Raw genomic sequence first — 25937 nt, 5'->3', positions numbered from 1 at the left:
GACTAAGTCTCTCTGAAGCCTGAAAGCACGTTTAGGAGAGCTGACAATGTACAGTCTGCTCTAACTAGAAAGAAGGAAGGAAAAAATGACCCAACCTCACACAGAAATCAACAGAGTACCTTCCTATATAGGCTTATATCCTGGAGACATGACTGAGTAAACTCAGGCTCATGATTAATTCTAAAATAGAAGGATTCTTATAAAAGTAAAGACTGCACCTTGGACAGTCTACTTTTGCTGTTGATTTGAAGCCTATCTTTCAATGAGCATTCCCCTCCAGTAAAATAAAGTGAGAAATGACCTAGATATATAGTTACTGAACTTTCTGAATACTTACTAGGAGTCTGTTGGTTTGGCAAAAAGTCCGTATGGTTTTTTCCTTAAAATAAAAGACATGTTTCATTTTCAGCAGTAATTTTATTGATTTTGGATATTTTGAGTATGTCAGCTGTCTCCCGCGTGGTAGAGTGTTGACTATTCTCAATTAATGTCTCGATTTGACCGCTATCCATTTCAACTAGTCTGCCCAACCATGCAGCATCGTCCAGTGAAAAATCTCCAGCACAAAACTTCACAAACCACTTTTGGTATGTTTGGTCAGAGTCACAGTACCTTCTCCATACGCTGCACAAATCTTTTTTTTTTTTTTTTGCATTTCAGTTGCATTTTTACCTTTCTTGAATTAATAAAGCGCCCTGGTTGGTGTAGCTCAGTGGATTGAGCACGGGCCTGCGAACCAAACAACGGTGGATCAATTCCCAGTCAGGGCACATGCCTGGGTTGTAGGCCAGTTCCCAGCAGGGGGCGCATGAGAGGCAACCACACATTGATAGTTGTCTCTCTCCTTCCCTTACCCTCTAAAGATAAATAAATAAAATCTTTTAAAAAAAAGCCCAGTGGCTTTCCATTTAAAAAAAAGAAATAATAAAGCATAACGTGTCAAAAATGTTGTGCATTTTCTTCCATCTTCAACATTAAAATGGCCACACAAAAATTCACCAACTTTTATTAGTTTTTTTAAATGCATGCTGATATGACAGCTGTCACAAAGCAATTTAACAAAATTGTTTCAGATGAAGTTAAAGACAACTAAGCTCTACTAGAAGTATCATAAGAGAAAAAAATCAAACGAACTTTTTGGCCAACTCAATATTTTTAGGCTACAGAGATATTTTTGCAATCAGCACAAAACATCCCAATTAAAAAGAAGAGTGAACCACATAAGTACAGTTACCTTGACAAAGGAGCAAAGGCAATATAATGGAGGAAAGAAAGTCTTTTCAACAAATGATGCTGAGACAAATACATATCTACATGCAAAAAAAAAAAAAAAGAGTGAGTCCAGACTTTACACCCGCCACAAAAAATGAACATAAAATGGATCACAGACCTAAATGGAAAATGCAAACCCATAAAACTCCTACTCAATTACATAGGGGAAAACCTAGGTGACATTATGTATTTTGATGACTTTTTAGATGTAACACCAAAGGCATGATCCACAAAAGAAATAACTGATAAGGTGGACTTGATTAAAATAAAAAACTTTTGCCCCTGGCTGATGTGGCTCAGTGTGGACTGAGCTTGGGTGGGTGAACCAAAAGGTTGCTGCTTCAATTCCCAGTCAGGGCCAGTAGGGGGTGCATGAGAAGCAAGCACAAACTGACGTTTCTCTTTTCCTCTCCTCACCCTCTCTAAAAATAAATAAATAAAATCTTTAAAAAAAAAGAAGACAGAGGACAGATCAGACAGATCACAGTAACTACTGGATCAAGTGTAAAACCACATCTGTCCATGGCTCTGTTAATGAATACTTAAGATATGTCATCAAAACACTGCCACAGCGGCCAACCTTGCACACCCCAACATTTGAGCATTTGCAAGACTGTTTGTGGGGCATGCACACTTAGAACCAAGGAGCTGCTGCATATGCACACCACAGTGCTCTCCAAGGTGGTTGTAACCAATTCAACACCGCTGGCTTACAAAGTGTTCCTGCTGGCACACAGACACACACCCACACTGAGGGCTATTCACCTCGGTAGCTATTGCCAATCTGAAGAACCTGAACGGATTCGTGTTGTTTTATTTACTCCTGCACATATGGGTCTGTTTAGGAGTTCTCGAATGTGCTCTCCTGGTTTTCTTTCTCTGCCTGGGCACAGTTTTCATTACTGGGAAACAGAGCTCAATTTACTTCTCTTGCCCACTCAGAGTTCCTCTTCTGTGAACGCTCATGTATTGGCCTGTTTCTACTGGGTTTTTAATTTTAGGTCTTTGCATATTCTAGATATACACCCTATCAGTTATACATGCCCTATGAGAAATTATCTCCTCCCAGACTATGATTTCATTCATGGGGTGTTTTGACATACAGATGTTTTTCAAGTTTGATACAGTCAAATTTATGTTTCTTCACTAATTTATGTATAAGAATTTATGAACAATACTATCTCCTATAGTTCCTTCTGAACTTTTGTTCAGAAATTTTGTTTTTCAGATCTTCAACCCAGCTGCTGTGTGCAGATGCTGGTATCTCAGTAGGTAAGGCGCCCCCAAGGTCAAGATTCTTACAGGCAACCTACACCCTTCAGACACATGCAGCCTCACTACTGTGCTCCGTCTCCTGTCTGACTACGGAACTGAAGAGTCCCTGTCGCGTTCTTGAACTCTGCACATTCTATCCAGCATTTTTACATACAAACGTACAACCTGTGACCTGAACACATTTCCCTCAAGCTGTATGGCATTACTTGATAAGGTAAAATATAAAAGAAACCTACCTTTGTCCAGTTGTTCTTCAGAATAATGGCTCTCTTTCCATCACCAAGTGCATTTCTAAAAAGGAAAACAAGAAATAAAATACTCATGTTTTTATTTTAATAAAGGTATTACATTGCATTTCTGTTTGTACTTTTTGAATTTTCCATACATAATCAAGTTACAAACTAATTTTTTAATTTTTAAAAATTCATATACATCCATTATAGGAAATTTGGAAAATACAGAAAACTAAAACAAGGGGAAAAGTCATCCAGAGTCATGATCGCAACCACCCAGGAATAACTACTTTCCATATTTCTGGAGTATTTCCTGCATATATCCTACCTACATTTTAATCTGTGCCCAACTTCTTGTCATCGGTTGTATAGTTTTTTGCACTATTTTTTGCATGTCAGCAAGACTTCCAATCCCCAGAAATCTAGCTCCCAGATTTCTCACACAACACTTCTGCTACGGTATAGTGGACACAGCATCAAAGTTGGGACATGGAACAGTGAAGTCCAATCAATCACTAGCTCTCACTGGGGCTGTTAGAAAGTTATTCGCCTCTCAGGGCCTGCTTTCTCACCTAAAACGGGGGTAACAATTCTGCTCTTCCTGTTTTGAGGAAGGTACTAAATCAGTACTTGTAAACTGTCAAGTACTAAGTTTCCTGTTATCTCCTAAGACCTCCTCTTCCACCCCAGCTCAGATGTCCACCGGTGCCTGCTTCTGCCCCAACACTTACCACTCAAAACTATTCAAACCTCAAAAATCACTAATCCAGCCATCCCACTGTCCCCTATAACCTGGTTCCTTCCATCTTGTTCAACATTTCCTACTATCTCCTCAGGGTGTCCAACTTACTGACTTAACCACTTTGCTTTTTTATTTCCTTATTTAGCTAGCTCCGAGAGTCAGTGGTTCATCATTTCATGGTCATGTGCTTAGTAATTCTTTACATGCCGTCGGCCCTGTGTGCACATCTGGCCCTGCAGCAAAGCCCCAATTCTGGGATCCACCCCACCTTCTGCTTTCTCCATGCTTATCTCTAAGGAGCGACATATTGCTGGAGACCATTACACAGCAGAATAGACAGGTCAAGTGCTATTATCCATGATTCAAACAACCTGAAGGGGCCTTCAACCTTGTTAAACCATCATACTAGATCAAATAATTTTCTAACTTGGAGATGATCTTTTCAGAACTTAAACTTCCTCGAGTCCTCAAACTGGACTGTCCTCAGACTTCCAAATGAACTCCCTTCACTCTGCTCCAAGTTCAAAGAGTAAACTGGAGACATCAAAGAAAACTCTCAATTTCCTACCACCAAGGACAAACCCCTCCCTGGCCCCACCCTTTCTCCCTCGCTGTTGCAGTAAAGGTGTTCCTGCTCTTCCTTATGCGCCTGACCTCTCCACCCGGTCCTCTCCCAGTATCAATTCTCCCCTCTCTCTCCCCTCTCTCTCCCCTGTATGTTAACGATTCCGCCTCAGGAATCCATTCCGTATTATGGTGGATTTACATAACACACAATTTACCATTTGAACCATTTCAAATGTATAGTTCAAATGGTATTCAGTACATTCACACTGTTGTACAACCCCTCATCAACTTTTAATATGCTCAGATCTCTCTCATCTTTAAAAAACAAAAAACAAAAACAATACATCTTAAACCATGAGAAAACACTATTGGTAGCTTACCCAACAACTGCTCCCCCCCGCCCCCACACACACACACAGACCTGGTTACTAGACTTTTGCTGTGTCTACCTTAGGGACAACAAGATTTAGAGACAATTCCTAACTAGTTTAATTCAATCATGGCAACAGCCACTCTCCTTTGCACTGATTGGCTTAGGGGTAGTCATGTGACCTTGTGCTGGCCAATGATACCGGAGGGGACTCATCCCTCTTAGAAAGAGATAAGAACAAAACTAGGTATTAAGACCTAGATTTGTTCTAGGGATTAACATAATACTACAATATAATAATACCCAGTAGAAGGCTATAAACGTGGTTTTAAACAAGAAAAAGCTATCTAAAGACAGATGAGTGACCAACAGAATAGGATACAGCAATCAGAAACAGATCCACGCCTCCAGTCACCTGATCTGGATGACAAAAGAAACACTGCAGAGCACAGAGAAAACCCCTCTTAAATGGTGCTGTGCCAACTGGACAGTCCCATGAATCTCAAACCCCACCTCACACTAAATACAGACATCACCTCCAGATGGACTACGGATCTAAATCCCAAAGTTAAACCAACAAGACTGTAGAAGAAACACGATGTGTTGGCAACATGTGAGCTGGCAGAGGCTGGAAACACAAAAAATGCCTCCCATAAGGGGAACAACCAGCACGCCGCACTGCACTACAATCAGCAGCGTGCTGTGGAAACATCTAGAGTGGGAAGGCCAGCCAGAGTGTGAGAAGATATTGGTAATTCATATATTTGACAACGACTCATACCTGTAACTTAAGAACTAATCAAAAAAGACATTCAACTCAAAATCCTAACAGGCACCTAACAGTAAGAGAAAATCCAAGTAGTCAATAAGCAAATGAAAAGATGCTCCACTTAAGGAAATACAAATTAAAATCACAGCGCTACATCATTACACACCCACCAGAAAGGCCAAATGAAGTAACCGAAATTAAGTGTTAGTGAAGATGTGGAACTGACACTCTCGTAGGCTGCTGGCAGGAAAGTCATCCAGACACATTGGGAATTAGGCACTAAATCTGAATATAAGCATATGCTGCCCCTGATTATACACTCACCAGAGTGAGTATATAGGTTCACAACGACACCACCTAGAAAAGCCAAATACTAGAAACTGCCCAAATGTCCATCAACAGAATGAATAAAACCTGGTATATTCATGCAATAGATGAACACTTTATATAACTTTACATTCAACAGTACGGATCTCAAAAACAATGTTGAAGGCCAAACGTGAGAGCACATACTGTATGACTTCATATTGCGCAAAAATCACCAATGGTATTGGCAGGCACTACCGTAGACATCCTGGGAGAGGAGGTGAGTAGTGACTTCGGGGAAACTGCGGCTGTGATATGGATGCTTATGACTGTTGTTTGGCTTCTGAAAATTCAGCTTATAGGCTTATGAATTTACATTTTCGGTATATATTTTTTGAAGATTACAGCCAAGTCATATTTCTGCTGGATACTGTAATGCACCCTGTCACCCACAGGTGGCAGCAGAACACCCAGGTCACGCAGACGCCTGGAAAAATACCAGGTCCTTGACGACACCGTCAGCCACCATCTTCTGGAACTCTCGAATAAGGTCAGTTTTCGTCACCATTTAAGCCAGTTCAATCCGTCTTCTGTTCTTTGTAGCCAAAACATCCTAATACCGGGCCACTGACTGTCAGGACACAGGCCGCAAATGGTTACCGATCCATCGCCCGTCGGAAACGGGGTCCGCGAAAGGGTACCGATCCGGGTCTGCTAACGGGTACCGGTCCGCAGCCCATCGGAAAAAGGTCCGCAAATGGGTACCGATCCACGGCCCGTTGGAAACGGGGTCCACGAACGGGTACCGATCCGCAGCTTGTCGGGGAGGGTCTGCGAACAGATACAGGTCCACAAATGGGAACCAATCCGCAACTTGTCATAAACGGACCCGCAAACGGGTATCAATCCACAGCCTCTCGGAAACTGGGCTCGCAAACAGGTACCAATACGCGGCCCGTTGGGGACAGGTCCACAAATGGGTACCGATCTGTGGCCTGTCGGAAATGGGGTCTGCGAATGGGTACCAATCCGCGACCCATCAGAAACGGGCCCGCAAGTGGGTATGGGTCTGCGGCTTGAATTTACGTTTTCAGTATATATTTTTTAATATTACAGCCAAGTCATATTTCTGCTGGATACTGTAATGCATCCTGACACCCATAGGTGGCAGCAAAACACCCAGGTCACGCAGCCGCCTGGAAAAACACCAGGTCCTTGACGACACCGTCAGCCACCATCTTCTGGAACTCTCGAATAAGGTCAGTTTTCGTCACCATTTAAGCCAGTTCAATCCGTCTTCTGTTCTTTGTAGCCAAAACATCCTAATATTGGGCTGCTGACTGACANAGTCATATTTCTGCTGGATACTGTAATGCATCCTGACACCCATAGGTGGCAGCAAAACACCCAGGTCACGCAGCCGCCTGGAAAAACACCAGGTCCTTGACGACACCGTCAGCCACCATCTTCTGGAACTCTCGAATAAGGTCAGTTTTCGTCACCATTTAAGCCAGTTCAATCCGTCTTCTGTTCTTTGTAGCCAAAACATCCTAATATCGGGCTGCTGACTGTCAGGAGACAGGCTGCAAACGGGTATCGATCCATGGCCCCTCGGAAATGGGTCCGCGAATGGGTACCGGTCCGCGGCCCGTTGGATATGGGTCCGCAAACGGGTACTGATCCACGGCCCGTCGGAAACGGGTCCGCAAACTGGTACCAATCTGCAGCCTGTCGGAAACGGGTCCGCAAACGGGTACCGATCCGCGGCCTGTGGGAGACGAGGTCTGCAAACAGGTACCGATCAGCGACCCTTCGGAAACGGGTCTGCAAACGGATACAGGTCTGCGGCCCATCGGAAAGGGTCCACGAACGGATACCGATCCGTGGCCTGTCGGAAACGGGGTCCTCGAATGGGTACCAATCTGTCACCCATCGGGAACGGGTCCGCAAATGGGTACCAGTCGGCGGCCTGTCAGAACCCGGGCAGTGGGCGAATCGGACCTCAGCTCCGCCCTCTATCTCCCCTTCATCCAATCACAGTGTGGAGCTAGCAAAGCGCATCTTAGCTCCGCCTCCACCCGCTAGCCCCGCACCCCATCTTCCACGAAACCCCATCGCTGCTGCCAAAATGGTTGGGGATCACTGCAGATACAGTTGTAGGCCTTTTCTGCTCGCCACAGCCTCGCTCTCCCCAAACACCTTTAACAGCTGCCTGTGCTAGCTGTCTCCATGTCCTCCCTCTCATTTTTCAACCTGTTCTATCTACCCAGCTTCGGTTCCAAGCTTCCCACTAGCACAGGGCCCCTCTGGTACCTGAATCGCGCATATGATGCTAAGTCCGAAGTCCATTCGGCTTCTCAGCAGAGACTGGTATTGCGGGCCACCCTTACCGCCGTGAGGCCGCACTGAGCTTTCCCTGGAGCCCAGAGGCTGCCCTTGGGCAGCCTCCTGTTCGTGTTCATCCTTTCCCAACTGCGCAACTCTAGTCGCAGCGCGCTTGCTCTAGCCCATCAGGTCCCACCCCTATATACACGTCAGCACTGTCCGGGGGTCTGCTCGAAGCCCCACCTCCGATTACATCATACCAGGCCCTGTGGGCAGGCTGTTATTTCTCCAACACTTAAGTGATTCCAGAGCCGTGAAGGCCGACCACCCCTTCCATTAGCATCTCCCCTCGCCTACAGCTTCACCTAGGTTAATTGTCCGCACCATGCATCCTGTCCACAGCTGTCCGGGGAGGCCCTAGCCATGCACTTCGCGGCCAGTTCAACATCTCCATGCAGACGGCCTTGCAGCGCAGAACACCCAAGCGTAAGGGCAAGTCCTACTGCCTACCATCCTCCCTCCCAGGACCCCCGAGCCCCCAAGCCTGTGAGGTTGCACAAGACGAGAGCCTCGGAATAGGCCCAAGAATCAGATCGTATGCAACCTTGCTCATTTTACCTCCAAAATATTTTCTCCATTCCCACTGACTCCACCCTCCGAGCCACCGTACCCTCGGACCTGGAGAGTCGCTTCAGCATCCTACCCTGCCCCCACAACCCCATCCCGCTGCACCCCTGCATGCCCACTCCTACCGCAGCCAGCCTGACCTCGCGGCACTCATCCGACATGCCCTCTCTGCTTCAAATCCTTCTCTTCCCCTAAAGGCTGATAGCTTTCGGGTAGCCTACAGGACCCTCCTCCGCTGTACTCGAGCCACCGGGCACACCACTAACCCCGCCACAGGCTGTCGCACTGCGGTCCTGCTGTCTAGAAGGGCTTTTGTTCATTTCTGACCAGACCATAAACAGAACCCCAATATCTATTGCATGTTTACTATACTATAGTTTCTATTTATCGTAATATGTATACTATATCTGACCGTCATTACCAAATGAATAAATGTATATTAACATATTCTCACAGATTAGAATATGACCACATTCTATTTTTAAAGCAGAGCGGGCGGACTACCTTGCATGGTGTGTCACTATAACCCAGGACCTGCGGGGCAGTGACTGCCCTGCACATGGGGGAACTCCCAAGACTATGTGACCTTGTGGTGAGAAGGCTGATTAAAGGGTCAGAAAGCGAGCTGTAGCCCCGATGCTCCATGGGAAAGCGTTCTCTTGAGCCCCAGCACCTATTTCCTCATAAACAATGATACTTTGCCCTAAAATGTTAGAGAACTTATCGCTCCTTCCTTGAGCTTCCATGTGGATTTGCTACATTAATCTCTCCCCATCTCTAACTTTTTGCAAGCGGTTAGATGGTGGGGGAGGGGCACTAATCACAGGTGGCCTGTCATCTTAAACCCCGACCTAGCACCAGACTCTCTCTTGCTACAATCTGCAGTTTACAAGGGTCCCTGACGCCTGGTTCTGTGTGCAGCCACGGGTGAGCAAGTCCTCCGGCTATCAGTTTCAGGCCCAGTTCTCCAGCAACTGTTTCAATAGTGGAGTGAGACCGGACTGCCAGGGGCCCGTCTTAAGCTCCTATCTCCTGACTCTGGACTGGGAGGGGAAATACTATTGCCTCTCTCAAACCACAGTACATAAGTAATTCTGCAAGCCATAAAAGGCTTATCATTTTCCCCCACTAATACAAGTCATTTTCAGGGCCTGACCAGACCAACAAAGAAATAACAGTACTTCTCCCCAAGGTTCTCGGTCTTACAACACAATGAAAACAGGAGTCGGATGTAATAATCGTCCGTCACTGCCAAATGTGCAGTGACCGATACCATCACCTAAGTAAATAATTTTTAAATTGAAAGTTTCTGGAATTAGAATTATACATGTTCTTTCATCCAAGTAGAAGGAATTTATCAAGAATTATCCTACAGGTATACTTGCACCTGAATACAAAACATAAAGGGATAATCATTAGAGTGATATATATTTTTAAACTGGAAAAATACATAATCCACCAAATAAAGGATTATGCAGCCATGAGTAAGAACCAGGGCCAATCTTTATATGCACTAATATGGAATGAGCTCCAATATTCAAATATAAAGCAAAATGTACCCAGTGTGCATGGTGTGCTCCTACCCATGTTTTTAAAAAAGGCATACTACTTTATCCTGAACTGAGTGAAATCACTTATATTCATTCATAAAAATGGCAACTTCATTTGGTTCAACTTAATAACTGCTTATTATAGGCATAAAATATGGAAATATACAAGGTCTGAAGAGAGGAGTCAGGGCAGGGATCTGAGTTGGGCGAGTTTGTAATTTGTTCTTCTGTACTCTTAACTTATTCAATCTGCATTTATCATCTGCTTTTTTAATTTTTTTAATTTTATTTATTTATCTTTAGAAGGGAAGGGAAGGGGAGAGGGAGAGAAATATCAATGTATGGTTGCTTCTCATGTGTCCCCTGCTGGGAACTAGCCCTTGCTGGGAACTGTCCTGCAACCCAGCATGTGTCCTGACTGGGAATTGAACCGCGATCCTTTGGTTCATAGGCCCCTGCTCAACCCACTGAGCTACACCAGCCAGGGCTGTCATCTGCTTTTTTAAAAAGTGGGTACACTCCAAAGAGGACTGAAAAAACAAATTCAGAAGCTTGTAAATGAAAATAAAAAGACTACACAGGTAAGATGACAGGGTGAGAAATAACTCACCGAACCAACTAGAATTTTGAAAATCTCAAAGATCATACAATGGAATTGACTTATACCTCTGTCCTCAAAGAAATTCAGGAGGGGGAGGAGGGAGAGATGCTGTCCTTTAAACTATCTGCCTGCTATCAATCACAAATTGGGATCTAGTAGAAGGGAATATTACATGATGGGAATTAAATATGAAAAGGTCAAAGTAAATAAACACCAAGTTTAAAAACTCCATGATTGTCCACAATAAATTCAAATTCAAAAACACCCAGGGCAAAGCTTTCCCTTTCTCATTAGTTTCCCTTACAGTTTATCCTACTCCCACTGAAGAGTTTTATTTTTCTGTATCTGATTTCCACAAGAATGGATTAAACATTAACTAGGCAAAGCCTAACCTTATACCTTGCATAACTACTACAAGTAGGGAAGCTATAGATGTGCCTAATTCCCTTTTCTAGATTTTCCTCTAAACTGAAAATTTTGAATTACTTCAGTCACAACCACCATTCTAAAATGCCCTTTAACTACCAAACTGTATTTGAAAAGTGAGCTTCCAGAACCAGGCCACAGGTTCTAGGATACATGGTATTCGTCCCTCAGGCTGCAGGACTCAAGGGACAAGCTGGGACGGAGGACAGCATATTGCCACCAGCCCTGCTTCACTCCAACTCCATTCCCTGCATTCCCAAGTGGTCCACAGACCGGGACGCGTGATAAAGGCTCTGATTGGCTCCCAGCCTCCCCTACACTCACCAAGAGGTGGTCTGATCGACAAACTGCGACCACCTAGCATTCACAGCTGCCTCGGCCACTCTGACCGTTTCTGAAGGAAGCGTTTTCCCCATACCCCCCTCACTTCGGGCTCCCCGTCTTTGGTCTTCCTTTGAATCCTCTCAAGATTATATTTCACTTGTTTCATCCTTGATGTTTCGTGATGTTTTTTTCCGTTTTCTTCTTACCATGTGCATTTTTAATTCGTGTTGCTTTTCATCAAATATTTCAAGTACACATAAAAGTATAGAGATTAACATTAACATAATGAACACCCATGTACCAGCTCAGCCAGATCTTAATTTTGCCACGTTTGCTTCAGAGCTTTTGGCAGAAGCCTGTTACAGTCAGCACCCACTGTGTTGTTCCACCCCAGCCCTGTTCCCTTGCACCTGGGATAGCCACTCCCCTGGTGTGTGAAGTGCCCATGTGTTTTAAAACATTCTTCATACATATTAATTATAAAGTGTTTATCATCTTGCATGTTTTTAAAATTATATAAATGGCACCAGACCATAGAAATTCTACAATGTTCATTTTTACTCAATATTGCATTCATTTCAACAACTGCATAGGATTCCATTGTGTGAATATACCATATACCATAACTGAGGTATCTGTGCCCTTACTGATGGACATTTAGGTTGTTTCCATGCTTTACTCTTACAAACAATGCTACAGTGACGCCTTGCACGGCTCTTCTTGGTTACACGTCTGAGTCTGGCGGGAGCTGCAGAGGATGCGCACCTTCGCCTTGCCAAACTGCTCTCCGACGTGACGGTACCACTCTGCATTCCTCCAGCCGGCAACGGGAGTTCTTTTTGTTCCACATCCCCTCAAACACCTGGTGTGATCAGTTTTTTAACTTTTTGCCAATTTGACAGGTATGAAAGAGAGATGCAGGTTTTTAACCTACATGTCCTGTAAGGATAATCATATTTATTGACTATTTGGACCATTTATTTATTTTTTTCACATTTCACGTTGCCCTTGGATTCCACCACCACCTTCCTGTGGCTGCCTGGGGTCTAACTCTGGCTCCATCATGCCCACCCAGTGCCCACGGACACCCGCTTCACCTCCCTGGCCCCTCACTTACAAAGAGACAGAAGCACCTGCCTCCGTGGGGCTGTCAGGGTTTTGTGAATCAGAATGTGCAAAGTGTTCCACAAAGCCCCACCTGCCCCCAGAGCTCATGACAGGTCTGCCAACCCTTGGATGTGACCGTTTCAAAGCATCCAATCTTGGTAACTCAGCTAAAGGACACTTGTCCTCCTATGTCAGTGGCACTTCCGCCACCATGTTCTTTTCTGAAGTCACACTGTCTACTCTCTTAATCAGGAGCTCTATGTACTGTGGACCCAGAAAACACTATGCTTACATTACTAGCAAGCCGTGTAATCAGTGTACGAGAAGGTGGGAAACGCCAGCAAAACCAGTGTGCATAAGGATTCTGACATTAAAGAGGCATCCGCTACACACTGATAATTTTTGCCTAAGAAGAAAATGCTGCAGACCTGCTTCTAGTGAAAACCTGAGTGGTACAGAACCACAAGCTAGGATGTCAGGAAGGCAGCACAAGGACAGATGCACAACCCTGCTCTAGACCTCGACCTCACCAGGACAGCTGGCTTCTATACTTTTACTTTGATGCGCCTCCTTCGCAGGGCAGTTTGAGGAGGCTCCCTGAGTGTCTAGCATTCGACACTCAGCAAAGAGGGCAGAAACACCCTGGTCTGTCTCTCAGCTCTCGGAGGTCCTCTGTAGAGCGAGTGGCCTTCTGCCTGCTCAGGGTTTCGGATTAGGCATCTTGATTTTCACAAGAAGCTAGCCAAGTTGCCCACCTATTCCTGTTGAAAGCACACCGATCTACCCTCAAACGCACAGGACACCTGTGACTCTGCACCTGACCGGAGCAGCAACCTAAGTCATCGGCAGCCCCGTCATCGGCAGCCCCTTCCTCGTCAGAACAGTGGATGGTGCAGGCACCTACAAGACAGCGCCCCGCCCTCCACCCCTCTACTCTAGACAGCCTCGCTTATCCGCAGCTCATATTTTCTTCTTTTCATACTCTTGCGTTTTCCACATTTTCTACCATGAGAATGTTTTATGTTTATGGTAAAAGAAAAACATGATAAATGTTATTTTTAAAAACTGATCTTGGAATAGTCTCTCTCTCCTACTCCCCACCATCACATGTCAACATAAGCAGTTTCACTGAAATACAACCAGCGCTGACTGTTTTCATGAGAAAACATCACAGAAATTGTGCAACCCCAGAGGGTACTTTCAGGGTGGTTTTTTTTTTATGAACAGGATATTGCTGAGGTTCTTCTCTGCTCCATCACTCAATTTGTATCACTTGTGAACCACGTAAGAAATTTCTTCCAGAAGCAAACACCAGAAAAACACTTTTGCCCAAGCAACTGGTACCCTTTTTCTCCATGGATAGAGAGAATTAGGTAACTTGTCAAATTTTCAGTTTTTCTTTTGACCTCTCTGTTGAAAGGTCAGACGCCAATATGGATTATAACTAATAACTAAGAAGGACCTCATATCTATTTATTATTAGGACCCCAGGCTCTAACCTGTTTTTTAAGTTTGTTTTGTTTTTAATACACTTCTACCGAGTGGATGTATTCCTGAAGCCACCCTAACCTTACAGTAAGGCAGGACACAATTAAACCAAACAGCCTACTCTGCTCAATATTAATGCTTAATTATTTATGTCCTAAGGTTTTTAAACTGAGGGAAACACACTCATAGTGTAGTGTTAACAATATTTCTCAACTAATAAATAAAAGCTCGGTTCAACATTAGGAACTATTTCATTTCCATAGTTAAACCATTAAATCTCTTTTATTCACTTATGAAAGACATTTACTTAATTATTTCACACCAGGATGGAGGAAACAAACACAACAAAAATTCTTCCAGAACTATTGCACTAATTAATAGAGCAAAACAAGGTGCTGCATCACAGGTGCTGTAAACAAACCTCAACACGATCAGGTGAGGTCTGTGTGCAAACCCGGACCTCCCTACTTACTAATGGTATGAGTCTGTCCAAGTATAAATGTGGAGAGTAACACTCTCTCTCTACTCAGGGTGTTGTGAGGATGAAGTAACATATGTAAAGTACTCAAAATAACTCACAACATGCCACCCTAGCAATCAGAACAGCGACTGCTGTCACTGCCGCACTGGACACTGCTTACAGAGTTTTTTTCAACCATTTAACTATTTCTGCCAAAGAACTACTGAAGGATTTTCTTGAGTACCTGCAAAAGAGAAATGTTCTTCCAACATGGCATTCAATGGAACAGTTCAGTGGCTGGGACACTGTGGCGCTTACCTGAACTGTCTGGTGCGGAGAAAACAAAGGGCTCGGTTACCGTAAAAAAGGTGATTGTCAGGACTTGAAAAGGAATAACATTGAGTCAGTAGAGCAAATTACACATGAAACAAACAAATCATACAGAAAACACAGGCACAGGGACATTTTCGAACCTTCCCACGTGCATGGCCACGCAGAAAGAACACAGGACCGGGAGCGCTAACTGGGTAAGTCCTGGTTCCGTCACTTCCTAGCTGAGTGGCTGCTCAGATCACCTTCCACTTCCCTGTGTTCAACATAAAGACTTCCACTATCTTTGCCTTGTGCATAGGGCTATTGTGAGGGTCAAACGGGACAGACTAAAAAGCTAGAACTACAAGTATGCAGACTCATAGAGGGCAGACTGCATGTGCAAGTTGGGACTACACCACCCTGACAAAGAACACACAGGAAGTCTGTAAACTGGAAGGGCCATTTAACAGCTTCCCTTCAAATTCTCCCCTCTTGGGTCTAATCTGACCGCGGGTGGTGGGACCTACTGCTCTCTTCCTCCACCCTCTCCTCAGAAGAACCAAGCAGCAACCTTTCAGGTGTGCCGTTCTGCCTTGCTTAGTTCATTCCACGCAGACACGGGCGGGGAGGAACGAGAGAAGCTGTCCACAGTGCACCCTCCCGTGGCTGCCACAGTATTAGGTGGCCCGGTGAAGGTGCCTTAGGAGCCAAGTGAGGCACACTTGCAGAAATGCCACCAAATTCTAGCTGCTGAGCAAATACAAAGTGAGGTAGAGAGAACGCTTACATTCTCTCAACAAGTCCAATCATTATCTCTTAAAAGTTCCCTCTTAGAAAGCAAAAATCCCTGAATGGATGACATTTTCAGTATTAGTAACTATCACTTAATAATTTGGAAGAAATTAGTTGAAGGCAAAATAAAACAAGAAAGAATGTAAGTCTGTATAGAGAGCCTGGAAGAAAACGAAGGCAGGCAGAACCAAACTCTCAATTTTGCCTGACCTGCTTGAGTTTTACTATCTGACTGAGTTCGTATGCTCAGACCATCTCTGCTGCTTCTAATGCCTACAGGTGAGCCACTCTAATCGCAGAGCAAGTTAAAGATGTTCTCCAATGCCTCATCGTTTCTCCCCCTGACCAGCATTCTAACTTATCTGCCACATAAAAAGGGTTTCATTGTTCCGTTTACCTCTTACCTATATTCAATGGCTCTGCTGTAGTAGACAATAGCTACATCAAATCTTTCTTTGGAAAACTCTTCATTTCCTTTCATTTTCATTATTTCTCCTTGCTGAGAAACCAAGGTGAAAGAAGAAACATCAATAAACTGCAAAGACAATCAAGAACCCCCATACCTCGGAAAAATGGGCCTGGATTTCTACCTTTGCTGTCAGAAATAACCTGGGTGAATTATTTATACAGAAAGTGAGAAATCAATACTTAGTATTTTGGTATGTACAGTTAAAGGAACCTGCACTTAGTGACTCAATGCTAGCTCTGTTACAGGAATAGTAAAGAGAAAACAAAGCCATCACGTTATAAGTGATCGCTACCATCTGACTCCCCTCTGCACACTGCCTGGCAGGCCCACTTTCTATAAACCTTAGTAAGCCTGCCGTATGGAGAGGAAAACACAGATACAAAGTAAAACTTTAATTTTAGGTTAGAAAATGTGGTACTGTTCAATAAACCTGAGTGCTTATAAAACAATGTATAGAACAATTACACAATTAGGCAATGTTGATTATTCACTGCCAAAATAAAGAGGCAACCAAGTAAGCAAGAAATCAAAAGAAAATCAAAGATCCTCCAGATACCACTAAAACTTCATTTCAAACACTCAAATATTCAAAATAAACAAGTTAAAATAAATTGGATCACATCAATGGCTTTAGAGAATTCAAGAGCATTACTTTCTTAAATCCTATTTTAAAATTTTAGTTAAATTAGTCCAAATGAGTCAACTGTATGGCATGTGAATTACATCTCAATAAAGCTGTTACCAAAGAAATCATATTTACTCAACTAATCACATACCTTTTAATTTAAAAAATACAATTTCAATTTTGTTTTAAAGATTTTATTTATTCATCTTTTATAGGGGAAGAGAAGGAGAGAAGCATCAATGTGTGGTTGCCTCTTGTGAGTCCCCCGCTGGGAACTGGCCTGCAACCCAGGCATGTGCCCCAACCGGGAATCGAACCACGATCGTGTGGTTCGCAGGCCCACACTCAATCCACTGAGCTACGCCAGCCAGGGCTAAAAAATACAATTTCAATTTTTTATTAACTTTTTAATTTTTTTTATTTTTAGAGAGAGGGAAAGGGAGGGAGAGAGGGAAAGAAACATCAAAGTATGGTTGCCTCTTACACGCCCCCTACTGGGGACCTGGCTTGCAACTCAGGCATATGCCCTGACTGGGAATCGAACTGGTAACCCTTTGGTTTGCAGTCTGTGCTCAATCCACTGAGCCACACCAGCCAGAGCACAATTAACTCTTTTAAAGTCTGTAACATCAGAAAATTCTGATCAAGATGTTGTTTTCCTCCTCCAAAAAAGTAAATATTCTATTCAAAACTTAATAAAATTTCCCTTAAGCATGTTACTGAATTTTACAGTAGTTCCTTATACATTGTCAGATAGCAGTAGTATTGAACTTTCTGAATCTCAATAAAAGTTCTAACAAGTAAATCTTAAAATATACTTACAAGTAAATATTTATTCTTACCTCTAAACACTCTGTACAATTTTGCCTTTTAAATTCTTCAAGAATATTGCAGTTTTCTGTCACAATTTTAGTTATGTGATACTTGTCTAAATTTTATTTTTAGGAGAGAGAGAACATTTGCTTTTTAAAAAACAGTATTGTTAATGTTCTAATTCTCAGGTGAGTTCATAAAGTTCATTATTTTTTTATACTTTCTAAGTAACATGTTTCTTGTCTTCTTTTTACATGTATCAAATAATATATTTGAAAATAAACAACTGATAACATTAGATTCATTGCTTGCTATGGATCTAATGAGTTATTTCAAGCATTAAAAAAACACTTGTTTATTATTGCATTAGTTCTAATCAGAGTTATAGCAATGCTCTATCATAACATACTCCCAATGGGCTCCATAATTACTCAAGTCAATTCGACAAATATATTTGAACACCTATGGTTTACCTGGCACAATATTCAATAAAATTCTGAAAAAACATCCTATAAAACAACTTTCTAAGAAGTATTTAATATAACAAATGAAGAAGTTAAATGTCTTAATTCAACATTTGACTCTCATGAATGTTAAAATGAGTCTTTATTTGAAAAGCTATTCTTATATAAACTTCAGAAACTAATTAAAATGCTGAAACAATAACCAAAGTTTACCAGACCTCATTTACTGTATTTTAACCTGTTCTATACAATATAATAGATTTTTCTAAAGTGGTAAATAATAATAATAATTTTATCACAACAAAAATGTAGTTACACCTCTAGACAAACACATTCATCTAAAATTTAGGACTCAAGGAAGCATGTGGGAAGTAAAACAACACTAAAGGATAGAGTAAGATTACAGGATGAAAATCTGGGCTCTAATATCAAAGAGAGGTGACTTCTCACCTGGCTTCTCCTACCTACTGGACTGCGGAAACATCACGTCACCTCTCAAAGTCTTACTAGTTTGTTCATCTCTAAAATAGGGATGACCACCGCTATCTCGCAGGGAGATTACAAAGAAGAGGGAACAGCAAGGAGTCAAAGGCGAGCCCACATGGGTGCCTAATACATGATACCTCTACTTCTACCACTAAATCCAGCCTGTAATTACAGTAAAGCTTTCTAGACTAGGGAGACCCATCTTAACACAGCCCAGTGTCTGGAAAACCCATCAGAATGGGTTCAATTATAATTTCAATTATAATTTCTCTCTAACAATTAGATCAATGGTATAAAATTTGCCTTCTCACTGGAAAGGATAATTTCTTACCAACATCTACTAAAGAACCAAAGATTCCCTCTTTCAAGATTCTTACAACTATATTATAAAAACACTACTAACACTCAAACACTTTAGGGAAAAGTATTCCACAAAGTGAAATATATATATAAGAGTTTCATCATATATAAGAATAACACCATATATTCATATATTCATCATATATATGAATATATAAGATTCATCAGGGAAGTGAAAATTATAATCTTTGCTACATTACTTATTTCTCTTGCCAGTGAGAATACATGAGGCCCCAGTTGTGGTCCCTTTCTTTGGGTATTATATATAATAACTCTGATATCTATTAGGTAAAATGTTAAAATATATAATGTGTTAGGAACCACTCTGCCTGGTTTCAGGAACTGTAATTACCCCCATGGCTAAGGATGAGTGAGTGACCTCCGAATGCGAGCCACAGGAGACAAAGCTTGTCTCTGGTAGCAAACGCTGCCTCTATTTCCTCCCCTGCCCCCAAAAGCATGGTCGATGTTGATGACGAGTAAGACTCCTCACAGGGAGGGGCAACCTAAGACAGACATGATCACTTGGGAGCCCATCATGGAAGGACTCGGGGCTGTGACAAAGAGGGAGCAATGGACCCTTGCCCCCAGGCTATGTGACATAGCCCAAGTCCCCACATCCTCTGGGGGAAGCGCTTCCTGGCTCTAATCCACTGAAGCCACTTAAGCCTGAAAACCTGTTGGGGAGGGGTGCAGCTCCTTGCCTTGCTAGAGGGGAATCTGGGGATAAATCTGGCATAAGAAAGAATCCCTAAAAATCCTGTGAAACCCGCTTTGCTAGGAGAGCTTTCGTTCATATGTTAAGGGTCCAAGCAGGAAATGAGTATGTCTCCCAAAGTTTCTGCAAACTGACAGACTCTGACTCAGACTAAGCCCTCAAGTTTTTTTGAAATGTTATCTACTGTTTGATCCTTGCCGTCCTGTATTCCTGTGTATTACAACCCAATAAAAGATCCTGGAGGAAGGGGCTCCTGGCCTTTTTCCCCTGAGAAACTGGCCACCTCTCCTCCCCAAGTAGAAGATGTCTTGGTAGTGTCTACTTTCATCCATGGCGGACGGGGGGGCTGAGGGCAAAGTCGCTCCGACATAATGTCAGAGAAATCATTAAGATAGGGAATACAGAATAAAAGTAACTACAAAGCTAAAGTTCTCTTATGTAGGCTTTTCTCTTACTTAGAGAAGAACATTTTTTAAAATCCTAAGATAAGTAATAAATCACAACTACACATTCCATTTCCCCAAATAATATATTTAAAAACTGTGTCAAGTAACAACTTAAAGCATTTATACTTACATTCAGTAAAGAAAATACTTAACATAGGCCAACAATTGTCAACTGCTCCTAATTTGTGTAGAATTGTTACATCACCTATGTATTTCACCCAGTTCAAAGCGTCTTCCATTGCCAACATTTTCTGTTTCAAAAACAGGGACAGAGAATGTGACTTTGGTATTAACTGTAAATTCACATGTGGCATTATAAATGTATCTTATATAATATTTCGGTCTTAAGAGAAAACTTGGAACCTCACTTTTCATTCCTCTCACACAGAACCCAGAATGGCTGGACACCAACCTACAAGTTCACAGATGCCCTGGGCTCGTGCACATTACACAGCAGGCAGCCCTGGGCCACCCTCAGAGCTCCAGTCGCTCTGCAAGGGCTCCAGACCTGGCCATTCAAGGCCTCACGCCCAGCCAGGAGAGGCCCTGGGTCGCAGAAGAAGGCAGTGAGACAAGATACACGCGGGGTCTCGGGTCTCACCTAAACTAGGACTTGCATCCCAACCTCAAGGTTAAAGGTATACATTCAGGTTCCCCTGGGAATTCTGTGTTTAAAGGGTCTGGCAAATAGAAGAGCAGGAGACAAACATGTGCCTGTGCCAATGAGCACCCAGTGCAAGATCGTCACAGAACACCATTTATGCTTTCAGTGTCTGAAATGACTTCAGAAATTAAATAGTGGGGTTACTGACGCTGATGCCAGGCTTAAGGGGAATACACAGATGTTTATGTTACTGACAGCATTAAAAATTGGTTTATCACTGTATGAAGGTTTTCTAGTAATTATACAGCAAAACATGTTCATATTGGGGACTTAATAAGTTCATTTGCAAGAACTTGTCAGGTTCTAAATAACCTAAAAGAGAAAAAAAGAATCAACATGTAAAAGAGGCTCAGAATTATACTAGGTGCTACACATAAAACACTGAGCCCTGAGTAGTGTGGCTCAGTGGATTGAGTACCAGTCCGTCACCGGTTCGATTCCCAGTCAGGGCACATGCCAGGGTTGCAGGCCAGGTCCCCAGTTGGGAGCATGTGAGAGGCAGCCAGTCACTGTATGTCTCGCACATCAATGTTTCTCACCCTCGCTTTAAAGATAAATATATTTCTAAAATCTTTAAAAAAACTGACTCTGTGGACCCAGACATGGCAAGGAGCAGCGAGGCAACTGCCATTTACTGACAGAGACTACGCTGGATTCCTGGGTGTAACACTTACGTTTTCTATTTTATAGCCAATTCTCAGTAAGCCTCCAATAAAGAATGAGTCATTCTGTAAAAAGAAGGACAAAACACATTTTTTCCCTATTCAGTCCATTATACGTGAATTTCCCAATACACAACAAAATACTACATGTTAGGAATGCATATATACATAGTAACCACTTCTCACACACCATATCATGCTTAATTTACCTCTGAAGGACCCAAAAAGCAAAAATTCAAAAATGGTCTTACATTGAGTTCCAATGATAAAATTATTTAGTGTAACTTCTAGATGTATGAACTTTAAAGTTAGTTACACCGAGATTTTTAAATAAAACTACACTGGCTGATACAAGTTACTGCAAAGGATTACCAGCAGGAAATAAACATTAACCACCCCTTCTAAATTTTAAGTTCACAATCACAGTAATACCAAGAAAAACTCTTGGCTCCATAATCAACTGAAGTAAGAAAAATTATCAAATGGTTCTCAATGAAGAAATGTCTACCTGACCCCTCAAATTCGTCACACAAACTCATGAACAGCAGAATAACCATAGGTTAATCAAAACTAAAACCTGTTAATCACTGTAAATTAGTGACATGGGCCTGACACCATATAAATACTTACATTCTTTAAATAGAGGAGGAAAAAGCCACATTCTACTACTTACCACAACTTTCTTCGCCAAATCCACAATATCTTCCATCAACTCAAGATGTTGTAATTGCTTCAAACTGATCTCAGAAGCACGAAAATTGCTTAAAGACAAATTTACTTTTTTAAAAGATTAGGTACTCATACCTAAAAATTCATTAAACTTTACATTTAACTGCATGTTACACCTCTAAGTTCTCTGTTTCTTCATCCCAGGTAACAATAAAAGTTGTTTATTAAGTGGATAAAGTACTATGCCTTTTCCTCTTGCATAGAATGCTGATACTTATATACATGCCTATTAATTTTCCCTTACTCAGTTTCAAATTTACCATCTAATGCTCTTCAGAATTTTCTTCCTTATATATAGTGTTATCACGATTATTCATTCATACCCAAATTCCAAGTATAATAACCTTTCCCACTCTATCAGACGCCAGTCAAACTGAGTAGTGTGCCAGATGAGACACAGCCTTCCGCGGTCCTTCCATCCCGCAGTGCTGGGCGCCACGCTCACCACTGTTCCTACAAAGTGAGTAACGTGGTAACGTACCTTGTCTCCACACAGGGGTACAGCCGTGATATGACGGAAGTGTGCTGATTCTGAAACAGCAGTGGCCAGAAGACGTGTATTTTAATGGTGTCACAGTAATCGTACAGGACAGGAACCGGTTTACTGCACCACATCCTGCAGATGTCTAATTCTTAATTTAAAACAATTTCTGATTAATATTTTGTGCCTCATTTTGGAATGAATCAATAGTGTTAATAGGGGAAAAGCTAAAATAGTTACGGAAAGGTGAAAAATGAATGGATAAAATATTTTAACCTGTTAGATGTTAAGAATATTCAATGTCAGCTAAAACTCTATTTGAACAAAGAAAGGTTCTGATTTCTAATGGAAACAATAGTAAGAGCTGCATTAAGTCTGTTACGCTGATGTGAAAGGGTCGACTTCCTCTGAGAGTCTTTCAACAAACTACAGTTAAAATGCCAGCACACTCACCTACGTTTCTCTCACTTTTGGCATAATCTTTATACTGCCTACCCTAAAAACAAAAAAGAAAGAAATCTTTTGAGTTATATCTGGTAAGACACAAAAGTACAGTTCTTGATTTTTCATGTAAGAATTATTGGCACTACACGAAAAATGTCAGTGCCCATTTATTCATACACTTTAAATACAGCATCTCCAACCGCTGAGTCTCCCGGCCTCCTGCCCCGAGCTCCCGGGAGTGGTCCTCACCTCAGGCAGAGACACCCTGGGGTCAGCCCTCCCCTCCCCGCACTTGCTGACACGCTGCTTTCCTTTCCCTTCCAAAATCACCTCTTTAAAAGCACGTCCACCTCCCAGTAAACCTCGCGGAGCACCTAAACTCAACAGCTCTGAATCAAAAGTCTCTAAGAGGTAAACCTCAAGTTCTCATCACAAGGACAAAAACAATGGTAACTCTGAGTGATGATGGGTGTTCACTAGACTTAGTGTGGCGATTTCACACACACACCCATGTCTAGCCAGGTTGCACACCTGAAACCATATAATATGTCAATTGTATCTCAATTTTAAAAATACGTTAAGATAGAATGTTAAAAACAAAATGTTAACTAATCTACTTACCACCGCACCGCAGTAAAGTTGAGTCACACGAACATAATCATCGGACATGAATTCAGGAGCAAAGACACAATCGTCCGCAGAAGAGCCATCTTCTACCCAGGCGCCATCTTCGCCGATGAAATCCCCAGGGGCAAAGTTGTCCATGGTGCATTGACTTAAGGGAACAACAGAAACTGGAATCAGATATTAAATCGTCAGAGGGATGAGAGGCAGTTTTTCTGGTTTCTACAGCATTTTAGAAAAACACTTGGAAGTTATGCCCCAAGGTTCCAGTAAGAACACCGAACTCTCTGAAAGGTTCTTGTTTTCGCTCTGCAGTTCTTCAGCCCTGACTCACTTCAAATGTCAGTTTAATCTATTTCTTCTTTTCCTCGAATTCAAAGAGTCACCATCTCTCCTCTGAATGTATCCATTTACACGTCTCCTTTGGATGGAGGACAACTGAGGACTTCTTGTTCATCTTCATATGTGCCCAGCACATGATAAACCCTCCAGTAAGTGTTTGCTGAATGAACATGACGTCTCTCCACGCTGCCTCTTGTACGCCGTCTGCTTTCACCGCATCCTACGAAACATTTTACTTCATCACATGTAGACGCTTCTTTCAACCTCCTGGCTGGAACTAAATCCTGACTCCACTGAAAAAAAGTTTCCTATCAGCTGCTCATATTTCCTCCATCCCTCAGTGTGTTTCTGCCTTGGGCAAAGGGGCACAGCCAATGCGGTACAGGGTGGGTCTGTCTCTCAGTCCCCCACAACCGCATCCAGGCCTTCCCTCCCCTTCCCTCCCCTTCCCTCCCCTTTTGCAAAGGTGAGCAAAAACCCTCATGTTATCAACAACCATATTTTTAAAATAATTATTTCAATGGGGGAAAAGGGGACTCAGGGCTGGAGTTTCACATTAAGGTATATTTTCCCCTAAAGAAAGTTCGATGAGATTGACAGCTATCAAAGTAAAGCTACACAACCTAAACATCCCTGAAAAATGCAGCATTTTATTACTCTTGCACAAGTAATGGATTTCCTTTCCTATTATCATCATCACCATCATTAACACTATTTTTTAAATACCTTTTTGCTTCACCACTAGTATCTCACTGTTGTTAGGACAAACCAGCTTTCTGTTTTCCTAAACAAAACCACTATCAGTTTTTGGAAAAGAATCAGTTTCTTTCATTAATCCTTCTTATTATATCCAATTTGCTGTTCGAACCCCTTACAACAGTAAAGGATAACACTCTTCCTAGCAAACTATCTGTGCTATTTGTTACATGTTGTTCCAAGCATTTCACAATGCACCACTTTGATCCTCACAGCCAGTTTTCTCAGGTTCAGTTACCATCACCCCCACTGTGCAGATAAGAAACATGCTTGGTAAAATTAAATAATTTGCTCAAGGTCAGCAAGCTAGGAAGGATCCAAACTCAGGCCCTCTGATTCCATAGCCTCTCCTCGCAAACACTGTTTCATTATGCCTGCTACTCCTTCCCACTGACACCTCACCACCTTTGCTTGTTGTGTTTAAGAACACTGATGATGGAAAATAAAATACAATGTTAAAAAAAGAATGCTGACAACTAGTTCACAGTGTTCCCCTCACCTCCGAAGTCCACCATCACCCCAGACACGCGGAGGCCCATGCAGGCCACCCCCTCAGGACCTCGCTTTGCAGTTTAACTTCCTCCTCAACTAAAATGAACGTCACCGCTCACCTCTCCTCGGCCCTTCCTTCCCAAGGCCGTGCCTCAGGTCACTGCCCACAGATCGAACTCATGAGCTCCTCTGCCCACGACCAAGAGTCACTGGAGCTCCACCCGCCCCTTCTACCACAGGACCCGGCGACCTCAGCAAGAACCTTCTTCCCCCTTCTCCACCCGAATGCCCGCTCCTCACTCGATGCCCCTACAACATGGTTTCCACCCCCAAGACAGTGGTGAGTGACCTACAACAGACTGGTTGCGTATACTGTCTGCATTAACCTGACCGATTCTAGATGGACGGTATTTCCAGAGTTTAGAATGTAACCGCAAAGGTGAGTGACTGGAAAAGATAAAAGGCCCTTTTCGCATCCAAAGTATGGCCCATAACATGGGAAATACATACACTGTTAAGTGCATGTATTTTTGCAGCCCCCTAATGTCTCCTGCCCTTTGTATGCTTCCAGGACGCATTTCCTGATCTCCCTGCTAACCAGGTTTATTTCTGCAGAAACCTCATCTCTGTAAGCCCAGCACACCCTGCCCGTATCTTTCGATAGCAGTTTTCACATTGTTTCCTCATCTGGGTCCAGAGGGTACACTGTGCCCCCTACCTACCTTGATTCCCTAGCTCAGTGTTTCCCAAATTTTGTACTCACATTTCCCAAAGAAAACTTTGCCAAATCCACTTGCCACCTATACTACTATTTAT

The 25937-nt window shown here is 42.6% G+C and overlaps 1 protein-coding gene and 1 long non-coding RNA gene across 5 annotated transcripts in view; one reads left to right on the top strand and one right to left on the bottom strand.

The window, feature by feature from the left end:
- Positions 1-25937, bottom strand: part of TTC3 (tetratricopeptide repeat domain 3) — a 112842-nt gene that overhangs the window by 78556 nt on the left and 8349 nt on the right. For 2 of the 3 annotated variants that reach the window (XM_037040623.1, XM_037040624.1), the window contains 10 exons: positions 23529-23682; positions 22917-22959; positions 22464-22614; positions 21927-22014; positions 21266-21319; positions 20058-20178; positions 17483-17568; positions 15951-16045; positions 14761-14823; positions 2784-2838 (listed from right to left, as the gene is read on the bottom strand). In XM_037040623.1, coding sequence (XP_036896518.1) covers positions 2784-2838; positions 14761-14823; positions 15951-16045; positions 17483-17568; positions 20058-20178; positions 21266-21319; positions 21927-22014; positions 22464-22614; positions 22917-22959; positions 23529-23672 — 900 coding nt within the window. In that variant the 5' untranslated portion in view covers positions 23673-23682. Of the gene's footprint in view, positions 1-2783; positions 2839-7847; positions 8036-14760; positions 14824-15950; positions 16046-17482; positions 17569-20057; positions 20179-21265; positions 21320-21926; positions 22015-22463; positions 22615-22916; positions 22960-23528; positions 23683-25937 lie in introns of those variants that run through there. The other variant, XM_037040625.1, reaches the window with a different exon arrangement.
- Positions 5944-14963, top strand: LOC118983284 (uncharacterized). 2 transcript variants are annotated; one of them, XR_005065682.1, is made up of 4 exons: positions 5944-6084; positions 6651-6793; positions 6927-7021; positions 12747-14963. It is a non-coding gene; the product is annotated as an uncharacterized LOC118983284 (long non-coding RNA). The 2 variants fall into 2 exon arrangements; XR_005065683.1 differs by lacking the exon at positions 5944-6084 and adding an exon at positions 6091-6474.

Source organism: Sturnira hondurensis, unplaced genomic scaffold (genome assembly GCF_014824575.4).
Source record: "Sturnira hondurensis isolate 20B ecotype Veracruz unplaced genomic scaffold, ASM1482457v3 Scaffold0002640, whole genome shotgun sequence".
NCBI lineage: Eukaryota > Metazoa > Chordata > Mammalia > Chiroptera > Phyllostomidae > Sturnira > Sturnira hondurensis.
This window is presented reverse-complemented; position numbering and strand designations above follow the sequence as displayed.